Here is a 17,541-nt window from a genome sequence, read left to right on the forward strand (position 1 = left end):
AGATGAACTATCTGCTGTCTTCAGGGTCTTAAACCAGGGGTCAGGAACGTTTTTGACCCAAAGGGCCATAAAAGCAAAAAATGTTTTAAAAGAAATTGAGATAGCCAATTCATATATTTTCAGGCAAAATTGAAAAAACTGCCAAACACGCTCTCTAGACAAAAGCTAATTCTTAAGCACATTTTATTTGACTGTGTGTCATTTGATGATTTATTCAAATGTATGAAATGATGATAATGCCAAATCCTGTGTCCCAAATCAATGTAAATATTCAATTTACAATTTGTCTTCCACCTTCAGTTGAGAGCGTTGAGGCAATTTTTTTTCACATGAAATTTGTCCTTAACAACGGTTTCAAAACAATGTGCATGCAAAGTTCTTTAGTAAAAATGTCACAAATTACTGCAAACGATAAGCATATCGTCATATTCACTTTCGGTGTAGACTGCACTGAGCGAGAGCGAGATAAGGGAGTGGCCTGCGCTGTGCGCAGGGATCTGCCCACCTGTACTGCTCATCCAATCAAAGTCATTTGCCAGCGTTTTTATTTATCAGTGTAAATGGTTTCTTATCAAACTTCTGCATTAGGTTGCTTCGGCATTATATGGTCCAAAATCGGGATGAAATCAATTGACTTTGGAACGCCACAGAGAGATATGCAATAGTTACATTTTATTTCGGAGCCATACGTACTCATGAAAAGAGCCATATATGGCTCCCGGGCCATAAGTTGCCTACCCCTGTCTTAAACTCATTGCTATACAAAAAATGGGACGAAAATGACTAAATTATGCGCTAATCAAACCATTTAGTCGTCAACCGACAATTTTCTGCTTCAAAATTCACATTACGGTGTGTAGAGCGAAAGGGGGAGGTCCGATTCGAGGAGGCGGGACAAGCAGCGAGTTCTGCCCTCCAATTGGTCCATCCCTCCACGCTGCTCAAACCTAAACAGCAACGTAAAAACAGCGGACTGTTGGTGGTAAAGCAAGAGGAGCTTTGTGTCCTCGCCGTCATCACACTAACAAAAGCAAGGTGGGTCACGTCATCGCACAAATTGATGAAAAACGACGAGGGGAAAGTGTTTTTGCTGGTGACCTGCTGCAGCGCTAGACAGAACGACGCCTCATCGGAAAGGAAGCTGATGATATGGGTCAGCCTCGTTGCTAATCTGGATTTGCAACAACAAGCAAGTGAACGCAACGTCTCGCTATGGGGTCAAGACTAAGCAGACAAAACAGTTTGGACAATGACAATTTCTCCAAAAAGCGACGCGGGCTCCTAGATGAGGGTGACAATCGTAGCGGGCGCCCAGGCGGCGACTTCCTGTTCGCCCTGATGCTCAAAACGGACAAAGTGCCCGGGATGCTGCGACGGAGCAACCAGAGCCCTTACACGAGGCGGGTGGCCTGGATCAGAGACATCCAGAAGCTGCTTCGAGAACGAAGGATGGAGCAAGCGAGCGACGTGCTCAGGTTACTGAGGAAGGTGAGTGACACTTGAGACAGTGTTCATTTCTTCCTGTCTGTCTGGGGGCCTGTTGTGGTCCTGATGCGACTCAAAAGCAACAGATGGCCGCTGGACGTCTCACCTGTTTCTTTGTGGTCATTGCACAAAAACAACATCAACCAATCATTAACAGTTCAAGGAATGTATTCAAATGTATCAAACTCATGGCCCAGGGGCAAATTATGGCCCACCCGCATCAAGAGCTGAAAATGTTTCGAAAATTTAAAGGGTCAAAAGAGTGCTTTAAAGCACTAATGTGTAATATTTGACCACTAGGTGGCACCATGGCAGGTTGGCAGAAAAACATGGCGACGACATAAGTGTGGATTCCACGGTTTAGAGAAAAATACAAATTTCTCAATCTATGATTTTTTTTTAATAAAACAAATTAACATTTGTGCCTATCATTCAAATCAATGTCTTTTTTTTTAACTTAATTTTTTTTACTATTAGTTTTGTGTGTGACAGTACAAAGGAACATGAGAGAGAGTATAGTGATGTATGTGGGAGAGTGCAGTAGTTTTTGTGCGTGGGTATGACAGTGATTGTCTGAGAGTATGGAGCACGTGTGAGAGTATCATCTGATATGTAAGAGCAACTATGATTTGCTTTCGAACTGGCTTCTCATAATTACTTTTCTAAATATCCTGTAAGAGGGATTACTTCATGTGCGGTCCCTTCTCAAGGTTTCTTCATTTTCCTCATGTTGAGGTTTTTGAGTTTTTCCTTGCCCTCATGTAGGTTTTAGATCAGGGGATGGTGTAATCATAGTCTGTGGTTTGCAATATTCTGTAATCTGTGCAGCCCTTTGAGACTCTTTCTGATTAAGAGCTATACAAATAAACATGACTTGACTTGACTTGACCATTAGGTGGCACTCAATATTACACACTGCCCCTTTAACAGAAAACATTTCCCACAATGCTTGTCGACTACAATGCCAGCAAATTGACGGCTAAGTGCCAATACATGCCAGTACAGTGGTGTACCTCCAAACACTTGAATTTCCGTTTTTTTGTTTGTTTGTTTTTTACGTGAAAAGCTAGTTCACGAGCAGTCACCAAGGCTTTCTTTATCTATTTTTTCCCAATATAATCATTTCTTATTGGGAAACTCCGCTCGTTACACTAGCAATTTGAACTACGAGCACAATCCTGGAACAAATTAAGCTCATGAGAAGAGGTACCACTGTTGATGAAATTGAGGAATAAATGATACTAAATATCTCTAGGAAGGGTTTGTTAATTTGTTATATTAAGTTTTTTTGCACATATGTTTAGTTACATTTCTGCAACAGTAATGTTTGTGACTTGAATAAATAATACATTTTACATGAAAGAGTAGTTACATTAATATTTCATATTGTTCATTTACATTTAGTGACATTTATAAGTTAGAACCTCCATGGACTCTGATATGGTCCGATCTCGTCTTGCCCAGTTCAGTTCTAATCTTGATCATAATTATCTAGCCAATTAACACTTATCCTAACAGTCTTTTCTATTATTTCTCCTCTTAAAAATCGTTATTATTTTTTTACCCTTGGTGAGCCATGTCTAATCTCGTTGCATATAATGTTTCACCATGTCGATATTAATGAGAATAAAGACAATTTAACAAACAAAAACAAAAAAGTATACGCACACAAGCAGCTTGTACAATATAATTATCTATCCATCCAGGTAGTGTGCCCGCTTTGAGACTGGGAGGTCGCTGGTTCGCGCCTCGACCGAGACATACCTAATTGGTATAATGGCGGCGCCCTCTGGCTGCGGCTGCACCGACTCGCTACAACGGGTCAGGTGTATCGACATTTCGTTCTGTGTACATTGTTACAAAGAATGACAATACAAAGGAAATTATTATTATTATATTATTATTATTATCTGCACTGTTTATCCTCAGTAGGGTCGCGGGGGTGCAGGAGCCCATCCCAGCTGTCTTCGGGCAATGGGCAGGGGACACCCTGAACTGGTTGCCAGCCATTCGCAGGGCAACAATATAATTACATGATATTTATTTTATGTATAATTTGTCCTTTTTTTAATATATGTTGAACTTATTTCTCAAACAAAATGTAAAAAATACATTTACAAATTGTAAGGATTATCTGGTATGGCAGGTTATTTTTCTCCTTTTACTAAGATCAAAACGTTATTCTTGAAGGGACACTGTGTATCATTTGACCAATAGATTGTGTAGTGCAACCAAAAGCGAGTGCTACAAACCAATAGGAAGAATACAAACTTCGGACACTCAAAGGAACCAAAACACACCCTTTTTCTTTTGTTTTGCTCAGCCTATCACAAGGTTTTGGGTTTTTGGGGGCACACTTATCAGCAAGATGGCGTACAATCATGTCAGCTCCCTTGAGGTAATCCTCCTGTTATGTAAGATGCGTAAAAATGTTTGACTTGAAAATAATTTAAAAAAAACACGTTTATATGACAGTTAATGTGATTTTGCTAGTATTCAGATCAATTGTTTTTTGGGGTATTTTTTTCACAACTAGGGGGCGCTAAATAATACACATTGTCCCTTTAAAATGAGCAAAGTTATCTACCCCCAGCACTATCAGATCTATACTTTCTATCAATGGAGAACGATTTTTCTTATAACAGCAATGAAAAGGGTTTTGTTTTAATTCTACATATTTTTCTTAGTTTTTAAACTACCCCCCACCCCTTTTTAAACTTTTGAAGCGTTTGTTATGTGGACCCCATCTTCAAAGTCCTGTCCCAGATGCTCGGGCTTAGCAAATAGTTTCAGGGCAACCCTTCAATAGGTATGTTTATTTTTGTAATCAGTGTCCCTGTCAATAACTGCATATCTAATTTGAGTTTAAAAACATCAAGCGAAATCCTTCTTTAAAGCCGCCATTGTGCTCACGCAGCCACCTCCTGATGTATTTGTTGTTGCCAAAAGTAGGCCACTGAGTGTGATGTGGACACATGGTCCAAGTAGCGGACGCAGCATGTGACTCACCGCGACGGTCACTTTAACTCTCGGTCAAATGTGCTGCGTTCATTTAGACAAGGAAAAACCTGCCCTCCAAATTAAGACACACCGTATATATTCGGGTAGAACTGAAACTTGTGTGTAACGAGCGCCCCTATGTTTTTTCACTTCTTAGCTGAAACTAAATATTGTGGGTGACAAGACACCAAATATGGCCATGATAAAAATAATTTATTGACAACGTAAACTATGAACACAATGTGCCTCATATAAATTTCATTGAAAAAGTGATGTGCTTCTGTGTTTGTTCCATTAACATCTGCCTTTGCTAAAAAAACTTGAAAAACACTGAGCTAAAAGATGTCAGGCTTAGTAGTTGTAGCTAAATTTGCTAGTTGCCTAGCCCCATAGATAATAGTTGTGATCAAATCAAAATACACCAAGCTCTCTTTTTTGTTTGAAATTTAAAGTTGGGGTGCGGCATTGATAACTCAAGCAGTGTCTGAAACTCATGACAAAAAGTTACAGGTAACCAGGGCAGACAACTCTGAAAAGTTGCCTGCCCAGCCATAAAGTTGCCTGCCCCATTTTTCACAACTTGAAATACAATAAGACCACTTATCGCAAAAGAAAAACCATTGTTGCAAAGTATTAAGGATTGATAATCAGAATATATAACAGAACAACACTTTAAAATTAAGTTTATTATAAATCAACTTATAACATTCATTGCATGTACAGTATATGACATTGCTGTTTTCCATCTGCCATCAGTATATACCTGTATTTACTCATCTTCATTCATGCAACGTCTGCTACAAGCCACGTGAACTCCTCTTCCACAATACTTTTAATGTACGTTTACGTTTTGTAGCGTCATACATTTTGTTAGCTTCTTTTGAATAATCTCCTGGGGCTGAGGTTTTGGTTTGATTCCTAAACACGTCTCCATTTTTCTTGTGTTCTCTGTGCATCTACTTTGGAAAATGATATGCAAACGCATGACCTTATAACGCTCGGGAAAGTCCAGAAACACAAACAAAATACCAAAGGAACCGAAATTCCAAAATTTCCAAACCGAACGAAGATTTAAAAAAACGGAATAAAGCGAACATTTAATTTGAAAAAAAAAAAATTAATTGAGTTGTATGCCCGACGTAAGAGATGCGTGCCCCGGGCGTCCGGGCAGACATTATTTCAGACACTGACTCAAGGCTGCAATCATGACTTAAAGCCTGGAGTTGGCAGCAGAGTAACTCACAATTTGTAGGCTTTTCTTAGACTCGCTTGAATGAACTATTCTTTTTTCATCTTTTTGGAGGTTTGTTCCTTCACGAACAAGCCTGATACTAGTAAGATAAATATTTTTTAGAACGATTGACACCAGATTTCTTCTTTTAATGGTCCTGGGAAAATTGAAAAAGTCCTTAAAATGTGCTTGTTTTCGGCCAAGATAAAGGTGTACGAACCCTGTGAATTATGCGCACCCAAACTTTGAGGGTTTTTTTAGGTTAAAAAAAAAGAAAAACAAATGAAAAAATGGGTAAATAAAGTATATCGTCGAATAAAAACAGGATTTGTCCTCACTGCCGTCACCACTCGTTCCTCTTTTGTTCTGCTGTCTTCCACTTTTATGGCTCTCCTCTCCTCTACATGCCCCCGTTAGAGCAGATTTGAGCACTACACCCTCCGTAATGGCCTGCGCTTTTTGAAAAGAAGGTCACTGACAAGGAAATATGGTTCCGCCTCTGCCCTTTTCTACTGCTGTCTGCACAATGGGAAATCATTGTCATCGCTGGTGTCTGCAACCAACGTAAACCCCTTTTTCTTCGTCCATCAAAGTAACAAAAGAGTGTGAACGCTTAAACTGAAGGTTTTCAAACTAGGGCCCAAGGGCTATTGTATTTTCAATGCCCTGCTGCACATCATAAAAATGGCATTTGATGCCACACCACACAAGACTGGAGTAACAAGAAAAATGATGTAATTTACATCATCTGATTAATGGTATCAATCATCTCAATTTAGGCCTGTCTCCAAGCTTTACCTTGTAGTCATTTTTTATCTTATTTTTACATTTTAAGTCTTTATTATGTGTTTATTCTGGAAAGCCATGACTAATCTCATTGTAAATAATGTTGACTATGTTGTTAAATAATAAAGACAATTCAAATTGTAAAAATAATAAAATGTTTAAGTGTTGTCTCTCAGCTACACAAATAAGTAATGTGACCCCTGAAAAGTTATCTTTCGAAAACTGGTGAGAACTGGTACAGAGTATATGCTATAATTTTGAGACTCTTTGTGATTAAGGGCTATACAAATAGAAATGACTTGACTTAATTCTGAAACATGCATGCTGCAGTGCTTCCTATTGACCAAACTTTGTAAGCGTACCAGAAATAATTCCGGAGGTGGGATGTGCCGGAGGGGGAATGAAATTAAAAGAATAATCTTCATCAATTTGTAGACAACTGCTTTTTAACTTGTTTTTCCAGAAAACAAAAAAAACAAATATACTCACAATCTAAAAAGTGCCTCATATTGCTGAAGATAGATCAATTACTTGTTAAGATTGTTTTCTTGTTTCAATCAATTGTTATTCTAAAATGACCACAATTATCTGCCGTATACCATATCAGATAAATTTGCTCATTTTAAAGATCGCTTTTTGCATTTTGTTCGAAAAAATAGGTTAGATAATTTAGTTTATTTAAAAGCCATTTTTTACATAACTTTTTTTTCAGGAGCACCTTATTAGTCAAGAAAACACAGTAATAATTTTGGTTTGTTTTTGCTTTATGTGGGATTTTACTATAATTTAACAAGATTTTTTAAGTTTTACTATATTAATTGTCTTTCTTAAAAAAATCTGCCCTTGGAACACAATTTTTAGTAAAGATAATAATACAAATCAGCAAAATATTAGTTTTTGATTAATTTGATATCTATATTTATTTTTTGGATTGCAATTTCAAGCAGCTTCATCGGGCAAAATAGGGTATTATCCATACCGAACTACCTCTTGAGCAGACAATTAGTAGAGAAAAAGAAAAGAAGTATCTGCTTCCAACTACTGATATGGATGAATGTTAGTCACTTGTCTGATCCTTGGAAGAAACGGCAATACTGAACGATTACGTTTTTTTGCAAAGATAAGAATTTCCAATTTTCTGCGGCACACAAGACAAAGTCTGACAACACACTATTGTACCGTGGCACAATGGTTGAGAAACACTGCAATACAGTATTGTAATAATTAATGCAAACCTCCTTTTGTACTGATTTTTGAACATTTTTGCCTTAAAAGTTGTCCTTGAATGTGTTATTTTTGCAATCTTCTCAGCTCTACCCTTGTTCTGTCTGCCTCCTGTTGCCCTTGTTAAAAGTGGAATCAGTCAGTTGGAGCTGCCAACCTCCCACTCAAACTGTCTATTGCAATCAATGCCCATTGTGCTGTGGAGGAAAAACAAATATGTGTGTGTACAGGCGTGTATATCAGTCCCCAAGACTTATATCTTGTTAAAGTTGTATGCTCAATACAAGTGCTTGTTACTGCCGTTTGCCTCATTAAGGCCGCAGCGGTGGACTTGTTGATAAAAGCTGCTGCAGAGATGCATTGTTTCCTGACTCGAGCCGTTTCTCACTGTAGTCTTGCATTCCATTCATGGTATAGATTGCTTTTTAAAGGTTGTTTTCATATCCCACACGATGAACACAACATCAAGTGCACACATAAAATACACAGAAAGATAAAAGTGTATGGTGCTGGGGGAGGTCTACAGGGTGTGTACGCCTTACGGTGCTGGAAATCCTGAGAAGTATTTGAATATTAAGGTTGTGTTTTAAAGGGTTAATAAGAGCTAGAAATTTGGGTGAAGTTCTTGTAAATGCTTAAAATTGTTGCCATGTTTCTGAACAAGTCTTCTTAAAAATGACGCCAACACTGCTCTCTGGTGGCTTTGCTTTGCCCTTGCATTCTTCTTCCCTCGTGAATAATAGCAGCTGGCATTTGTTTGTACGGCATTTGTCCAATGGGTCGCGCCCAGAAGGATAGGTGCATGCTACACCTAAACAGCACCATTAAATACAGTATGTATTAGTGCAAGGATTAGGCATCAATTATGGACATTTATTATGGGCAATGCACAAATTTAAGGCAGTATTTCCCAGTGGTAAATTGTAATGGGAAAAACTTCCTGCAACTTAAAACTTTAGTCATGTATTACTTTCATTTTTATCCAGCACATATAGGGAGATAAAGTTGTCACAAAAGCACATACATACAGTATATACACATATCCGCGACCCTACTGAGGATAAGCGGTGCAGCTAATGAGATGAGATGAGATGAGATGAGATGAGATATAATAATAATAATAATAATAATTTACTTGTATTGTCATTCTTTGTAACAATGCACACAGAACGAAATGTCGATACACCTGACCCGTACAGTTAAACTGTAGCGAGCCGATATACACATATATACACATACATACATCGTTCGTTCGTTGGGGTTGTCCATCGATTCGATGATGACCATCTTCTTTTATTTGGGAGTCTGCTGATGTTTGAACAGTCAGATCCTGGATTGTGGTCGGAGACTCAGGTAAAAGAGGATACCTGCGCAATGACGGTTTTTAAAGTTGCGTAAGGGGTGCGCTTTCCCCAACGCCACTATCTTGATTGTAAAGAAGATGGTTCCAGTGGCAAGGGAGACCCTAGACGACCGGCATCTATCTACAACTGCAGGCGGCTAACGGGATCCAAGTCTGTAGGAAACCGCCTTAAAGCGTGCCGCCACCAGCTTTTGGGATCACTCTTAGTCTGGACTCTACCCTTCGACCTGTTCGGCTTGGGTAACCCTACCAGGAGTACGAGACTCCCGCCGACATAGCTCTAGGGGTCATGGAGTCGCGCAAAGTGCCCCACCACGATAAGGTGGTGATCCGTCGGGACACACATACATACATACAAACATACATACATACATACATACATACATACATACATACATACATACATACATACATACATACATACATACATACATACATATTTATATAGATATAACAGTCACTGAGGACCCCCAAAGTGCTTTACAATACACTTCACACTTTACCCATTCACACACACTCACAATGTAGTCGGCCATGAGAGGCACCTATCTGCATATTTGGGGATAAAGCATTCAGTGTCTTGCTCAAGGAAAATTTGACATTTTCCTCAGAGGAGTTGGGAATTGAACTTGGGACCTCTGGTCCAAAGATGATGGTCTACCTCATGAGCTAAACAAAAAAAATGCAGTAACAATAAAAAACAACAACATTATAGCTACAAGTCAATAACAAAAAACAGAATAACTATTAAAATAAACATCCATCCATCCATTCATTATCTGCACCGCTTCTCCTCAGTAGGGTCGCGGGGGTGCTGGAGCCCATCCCAGCAATCTTCTGGCAGTGGGCCGTGAACTGGTTTCCAGTCAGTTGCAGGGCACTCAGAGACAGACAATTCACTTGCTCATTCACACTTAATGACCATTTGGATCGGCCAATTAACCCGACATGCATGCTTTTGGGAATGTGGGAGAAAACCGGAGTTCCCGGAGGAAAGCCAAGCAAGCACGGGGAGAACATGCAAACCCCGCACAGGAAGGCTGGTATCTGGATTTGACCCCATGATCTCATAACTACGCCGTGGAAGCGCTAACCACTCAGCCGACGTGCCGCCTAGAGTAAACATTTTAATTCAAAATACACAGTATAATAGAAAAAAAAATTTGAGCTGGAAAATAAAGAAATATACGAGCTGAACACAATTCTTTTTTGTAAACAGATTTTTTTTTTTTTAATCTGTTTTTACAATTTTTCTTAGAATCACAATTTCTAAATTGGATCTTTTTGCATGATAGCATTTTATGTGTGATTAATTAAAAACATCATTTACAATGTAGCAGTATGTTTGTCTTTAGAGTATTTTTCACCATTTTTCATTATGTTATTCATCGGTTCCTCGTTTCTCTTTTAGGATCTGGGACTTGAAGGTACCTCACTGAACGACATTCTTTACAAAAATGCAGCCTTTCTAAATCTGGTTGATCCGATTTCACACGAGCTGCTGCTGAGCTTGGCAAGAGAGATGCAGAATCCTAAAAAGGTCAGCTCTTTTTTATCTTTAAATTTGCTTTGAATTAATAAAAAAACTCACGTATCAACTGTTAAATGTGTGTAATGTGAGTCTTCTGGTCTGGTTGACTAAAGCATGTTTTTGAGGTTGCACGTGATACCCCGTGGCATCGTACCATACCCTGCCGTAGTCCTCTTTAAGAAAGACTTCCTAGAGCAATACACCTGATGCAAAATAGTATTTCCAGTTTTTCTTTTGGCCTACATTATCTTTTCCCCTCAGTATTGGCCAGCTATCATATTTGAGACAGATGATATTTTTTGTATCTATTGATACAATCTGCCTTTTTGCCAATTTTTTCATCCTAATGCGAAGGGCGACTTAAAACGTTTTCCCACCCCTGCTCTAAAGCAATAAAGAACCATTGAGTATTAATTATTATTTTCCATATATAATGGCTGCAAAAAAGTTATCCTAAAAATAAATGACTGATTGATAACAATGAGTGGAATAACGTTGAAGATTAATGTTTCAGTTAGCCTGAAAATGAAGTAATTCCAAAACCTATTTAAGGATGAAACCTTCTGCTATGCTCCACAGGATTGTGACACCATAAAATCATCAGATAAAATCTGCCGACAGCTGATTTATCACCTGACCCCGCATTCAAAGTGGTTGAGGCAGAGAATGTCCAGACGGAAATCCCAGGCATGGTAAGCCAGACGTGCACTAATAACAAATTCTGCAGCACTACACAGGGTGGGGCAGGGCATGACTCCGATTACAGCCGTAGAGATTTCCTTCTCCGTTTCTGACATAGAATGAGGACGGAACTGGCCATAGGCTGACCTGACGGGGAAGCATGATAACCGGAGCTGTCAATCATCGACCCTTTTAAGTGCTTGATTACATGGTTTGCTTGTCCGTAGCCACTAGCGGCTTATGCTCTCTGGAGCTCTCTTCAAATGTGGCATTGCAAAATATTTTCGATCCAAAAGAATATAACAGCCTATTTATTTTTTTCCAATGTCGTTATTATTCATGAGCATAATGAAATAATATTTATTTAATTTTGCAGTGGGCATGATAACTAGAGGAGGGACGATTATCGGCACTGGTATTTAGGAATTTAACGGATATTGGTATCGGCGTTTTTATTTATTCGAACAGGCCGGTTGAATATATTTATTACTGGGTTTAGGCTCAGATGCAGCGGATACTCGCTCTCCCTCTTTCCTGCTTCTCTCTCTCCTCGTACGCTACCCACCCCACGCCTTCTGATTGGATAAGCGACTGGAGCAGGAAGAATAACGTTAGAGCTGCGGCCCTGCTAACTCGTCCTGACATGCCTGTGAATCAAAAACGCTGATAATTTAAAAAGTCCGTGGTAGAAAAGTATGTGTGGGATTAATAAAAAAAAGTGTAGATAAGTGTTGTAGATCACTGTTTTAAGGAAGCACCTTAAGGTAGAGACTGATCTATTAGCTGTTACCCTAACATTAACAATTCGGCTCTAAAACAGGACTGCCCTTGCTTTGTAAAAATTTAGATCCACTTTTTGTTTAATGTTTTATTTGAATTCGTCACAAATATTCTTTGTTTCTTTTTGTATTATGAAAAGTTTCTTATATGCCATTTTTTTACAGAAAATGAATGTTTGCTCCAAATAGTGGTTCTTGGCCTCCTCTTAACGCTAATAATTGGTATTGAGATTGACCCTTAAAACACATATTGGTCGATCCTTAATGATAACTGATTACATGGCTTTTTGGTTTTTATCTAATAGTTATATGGTACGGTAATAGTATGATTATACGGTAATTGTTACCCTATTTATTCGTGTATAGCTCGCACCCCTAATTTTTTATTCAAAAACAGTATAAAATATTGTTTCTCTCGCTCTGAGCTTAAACTAAAGCATTGTAAGTGACAAACGTTATTTAATTCGTGCGGTCATGAATAAAATAATTTATTGACAGCATGAACTATAAACACATTAACAACCTAAAATTTACAATGTATTTCAGATCTATTGCAGTCAGATACGTCAACAGCAAGAAAAGAGTTGTTTCCTTCTGTGTTTTTTGCGTTTATTTATATCAAATGCCTTTTTGTGTATCATATATATTACTTGTGGTCAGTTGTTAGGATACAACTGCCATTCTAGATTTAAATCTACGGAAGGAATTTAACATTTGAGATCTACGGTCCACACCATTTTTATTACAACCGTAACAGAAGTCATTTACAATTTTAAAAACACATTTACTGTTGCCTTGCATTAGATAATAACCACACAGCGAGCTCTGATCCTCAACCAGCCACACGATTTTGCCAAACAGACTAATCTATTACGCAATTTAAATTTAATTGAAATAATAATGGACGTTAAATAAATGGTGCAAATCAAGAAGCAATTTACGAACAATCATAATTCTGTGGCAGTCTTTGTGTCATTATTAATCTTACATCAAGTCTATTATTATCACCCAATGTATGGGTCTAGTTTCATGTTTTAGGTTTATTTCTTTAAATGAACAGTACTGTAGTCGTTGCAAAGAAAGGATTCGGGAATGTGTGTGTGCCCAGAAATGTCTGTGCCTAAGTGCAGATTGATCTGAAAGGATAAAAATGGATTTCTAACAGGATGACATCCATTTTTCATGCATGCAGAGCTTAAAAGAAAGACATTGCGGGGGCGGGGAAGAGTGCTCCCAGATCAAACACAATCCACAAATGCACCAGAAATGAACAGTATAGGGACCTCTTTTTCCTGTGCGGAACGTTTTCCTACACAGGCTAGGTGGTTGAGAGTCTCAAGTCAAAGACACGTGCTTGCATAAAAGCATACTGAGCTTTTGATAAACTGACTTTTATGATTCTTTGAACGGCAGTGAGTCACACAGGTCGCATTTGCAATTCCTGCGTATTTATACGCGCCACATTTGAGCTTGTTTGTCTGAAAACGGCCGTCTCAAAACAAGGATACAAAAGAAGTCCAATGACTATGTTCAGTATTACAAGATTCTTTACATTTCGCTAGAAAATTTCCTTTTTTTATTTGGGGGTAGTCAATTGGTTCTAACAATGTTCTCTGTAAAAATTGCTGCAGGAGTGTCACAAAATATACATTTGGATGCAATTTTAAAAAACAAAATAGAAATCTTAGTCCTTCTTACCACAAGTATTCTTTACATGTGATGTACTGTATCTATAAAAAAATAGTAGTGTTCCTTCGCCATATGTTCGACTTTTCTGTGTTTCGTGTCTTTCTTTCTATTAATTAGCTGGCGTATTTTGTGTTCACTGTAGAATTTTGGCATCCCTTTAAGAGCGCCAGTACACCCTAACTAATCGGAGAACTACTGTCCGTGGACTGTTAGCTGATTAGAGCAATCTGAGAAAACCGTTCACATGAATAGTGACAAATGAATAACCGGATATACATGCCGTTCAAAGGCAATCCAATCAACTGGGCAAGAGCGAGCTACGACAATATGAAAATAGATGTTTTCGTTTTTAACTCTTGACTTGAATCAAAGGAGGATTTCATTAATGCCATTCACTCAAATCAACAAAAGCACCGGCCATTCTGGTTTGCGCTTTTTCCAAAAGTGACCTCATTGCTGCTTCCTGTGTGCTGACAAGGAGTGTTCGTAACTCTCCAGAAGAATAGACTTTACACTACATATGGATGGATACAACTATTGTATCCACCATCCACTATTTTTGAATCATTTTTGCTGGGGGGCATAACATAAAATGGAAAAGTCCCAGAGAAATCAACAAATACACATTAGGCTTTTTTAGCTATTAGCTTGAGTTAGCATGTATCATTGGTCTCTGTACTACAAGATCCATGGTGCTTTGCGCAAGAGTCCAAATTCACTCATTACATTTGGTTATGGAACAGATTTACTGCAAAAGTCAAGGCAATACCGTTCTTCAAATTGACTTTGCAGGCTGCTGTAGTTATTGACGGCCATAACCAATTGATCTCAGTCAGATTTTACTCAAGCTTATCCATTTACTCAAGCTTATCAATGTACTCTCTGTGTTACAAAAGATAGGAAATGTTTACATTTCTAGATCAGTGGCCCAATTAATCCCTCTGAAGTTTGAGTTTTTTAAAGTTGAATAGGCCTTTAATTGTGTTCTTTTCGTCCCTTTTACAACACAGTCTCAAGAACACCCTACAAAAGAAATTAGTGAACAATGCCGTGGACCTTTCAGGCATCCCTTTGTCTACCCGAGATGTCCGACAAGTGGCCTACTACCTTCAGAACAACAGGGACAGTATTGTTTCGGTGGACATCAGCTTTACCGAGCTCCAAGATGAAAACTTGAAGCTCCTTCTTCCTGTTCTTGCGTCATTACCGAAACTCAACAACCTCGCCCTCAACGGGAACCGTCTCACCCTAAATACACTCAAGGACCTGACTGAGATGCTGAAAGACCCCAAGAAGTTCTCAAGCCTGGCTTGGATCGACTTGGGCAACAATGTAGATATTTTTACTATGCCTCAGCCGCTGCTGGTTGCTCTGCGCCGGCGTTGTAGCCTGAAGAGCAGTCTACCAACCATCTATGAGTACACAGAGGGTCAACCTTACTGCTATCGGCTGGAGACTTCCATTGAAGAACCAAGTTACTATGAGGAAGAAGAGGAAGAGGAGGATGGCGAGGACACCACAGAAGTCATGACTCACAAATATGAGCTGGAGCCGTGGGGCTTAGGTGAGAAGCAGCTCTCCAAAGACTTCACGCTTCACTACTGTGAGAGGTGATCAGGTGTTTCTCGGAGGCCCTTTCCACTTCTGGATGAAACGTGATCACGCAGCGAATCTGTTAACTTCCGTAGCTTGACCGACCTCACACCTCCAACCGCGTCACCTTTCGAGGCTCGAGGGAAACCACTTTGCACAACACTCACCTAGACACCCAATCTTTCCAGGGCGTCTCAGAACCAACATGAAGTAAAGAGACGACTTTGATCTAGTAGACTTACTGTGTTGGGGCGTCGCGTTCTTGGAATCAGTGAGCAAAGGACTGGATTCATTGGAGAAACGTCTCTCTTTTATCCACTCGCTCCTCTTCACTGTTTATCTGATCGCAGCAGCGACCAATCCTATGGAGTGCACAGTCAGTTTTCTGGCTTGAGGAGCAGCATTTCGGCAGCGTTTGGAGTGGATGCCGAGCTTGTACGAGGCCAGTGGACATTCCTTCAGAGTTCTCGACCAGGATTTGGACAATCTCCGGCAGGCAGAGCCTCACTCTATATTGTGTGTTCTTTGTTAATCTCCCAACAAAAGATATGACACAAGTTCAACAGGCTGCAAGGCCACGAACCTGTCACGTGGCCCCGCAAAACTGCTAGCTCAATACTTTTTCCCCCCTTTCCTAATGTGTAATTGTGAATACCCATGCTGCCCTTATGTGTGTGAAAATGAGGAGACAAAACGTACCACTGTTGTATTAGCATTTATTTTTTTCTCCATTTATGGGAAAACAACGCAATCTTAAATTACATGTAGTAACAATCAACGGTAGCTGTGACTTTGCTTAAATATTGCTCCTCTATATTTAAACCACGTTTTAAAGTTGGCTCACAATTGTTGACTGTTGTTCATTTCTAGCATAACTTTCCACATTAGCAGTTGTTTAAATGTGATAGTACCATTCACTGTTTCTAGTTCTGCTTTGAGATTGCCTTGACTGTTACCCCGTGATGAAAGCGACTGTCAGGGTCATGTTCTTTGCAGTAGCATATAATAGCCAGGTAGGTTGAAACAGTGGAATGCACTTCAATGCACTTTCTGTTTGTGTTTTGTGGCCTCTGTTGCTAATTATTCAACTGTAGAAAATCATTTATATGGTAAATTTCTAATGCAGTAGCTGTTGTCCTTATGCATATTCGAATGGCTGATGATTGTTAGAAATAGGGGTTTCTCTGTGTGATATTGATATCGGATATAGATCTGGTATCAGCCCGAAAACAGTATCGAATTTCACACATAAGCTCTATTAGCAACCTGCTAATTACAGTTTCTGCTACTGCTCTTCTTTCAATAATATACAGACATAACATCATCAAAACTTATCTTTCGAGGAATTAGTTTTTGGTGTTGGCCATGGCTAACCCAAATTTAAGAGGACCAGGATTACAATTAAGGTTGATAACACTAACCAGAATCAATTTGAGAAACTAGAACCATCCAAACTCACTGTGTTGTTTTCAATACGAACAAAGAAAATCAACGTGCACAGCAATGCATTGGATATCAGATCAAATCATCTCCATTGTACTATGGGCTGCAGAATCGGATCGGAACGGATCTCCAAGTTAGAAAGCTGCACAAAAGAATTGCTGCTCGATTAGACTATATAAGCGCAAAACGTTTAAATGTTCAACATACTTTAATGTTTGTCTCACCAAAATGTCTACTTTTTGCTGTTAACATTTGCGTTTTGGTGTCCTGTCTTATTCTGTGACTTTCAAGTTCTACTTTCATTAAATTGAGCACAGTGGCCTTCTTGTGTGTGCTGAAAATAGAAAACAACTATGATGTGGTAATGGGTATTCCATTAGGTAATGTAATTTGTGATTATGTTGAAAGCAGGCACCATTTACATTGACGGTTTAGTCTGAGTGGGGGAGGACATTGTCCAGTTCCTTTGTAGCGTCCATTTCATGTCTGTAAACAACTTTCCCTTGTTTCGTGTTTTCCAATGCCAAACTAATAAAATACCTGATCCAAAATGTTGAATTGATGTGTGATGTGGATTTAGCCCAAAGCATTAAATCCTTAAAATGGGACAAATTATGGAGAACTGCCTACTTCTTGCAACAAAAAAAACAAGGATCACATATTTCGATCATAGTATATAAAATATATTTCTCATTGATATAATACACTTAACTCAACATGTAGTCAAGTGACATCC

The 17,541-nt window shown here is 39.0% G+C and overlaps 1 protein-coding gene across 1 annotated transcript; it reads left to right on the forward strand.

Annotated features, from left to right (window-relative positions):
• Nucleotides 1–963: 963 nt before the first annotated feature.
• Nucleotides 964–17,356, forward strand: lrrc75ba (leucine rich repeat containing 75Ba). Its single transcript, XM_088335514.1, has 4 exons — nucleotides 964–1,488; nucleotides 10,501–10,629; nucleotides 11,200–11,312; nucleotides 14,780–17,356. Exons 1-4 carry the CDS (start codon nucleotides 1,213–1,215, stop codon nucleotides 15,381–15,383), a joined length of 1,122 nt encoding a protein of 373 aa, XP_088191640.1. The 5' UTR covers nucleotides 964–1,212; the 3' UTR covers nucleotides 15,384–17,356.
• Nucleotides 17,357–17,541: the final 185 nt, after the last annotated feature.

Source organism: Urocampus carinirostris, chromosome 5, assembly GCF_059441175.1.
Source record: "Urocampus carinirostris isolate Australia breed hairy pipefish chromosome 5, RoL_Ucar_1.0, whole genome shotgun sequence".
Lineage (NCBI taxonomy): Eukaryota > Metazoa > Chordata > Actinopteri > Syngnathiformes > Syngnathidae > Urocampus > Urocampus carinirostris.

Coding starts and splice junctions, on each gene's coding strand:
- lrrc75ba (XM_088335514.1), top strand. CDS start 1,213: ATGGGGTCAAGACTAAGCAGACAAAACAGTTTGGACAATGACAATTTC. Junction 10,630..11,199: donor AGATGCAGAATCCTAAAAAG/GTCAGCTCTTTT, acceptor TATGCTCCACAG/GATTGTGACACCATAAAATC. Junction 11,313..14,779: donor AGACGGAAATCCCAGGCATG/GTAAGCCAGACG, acceptor TTTACAACACAG/TCTCAAGAACACCCTACAAA.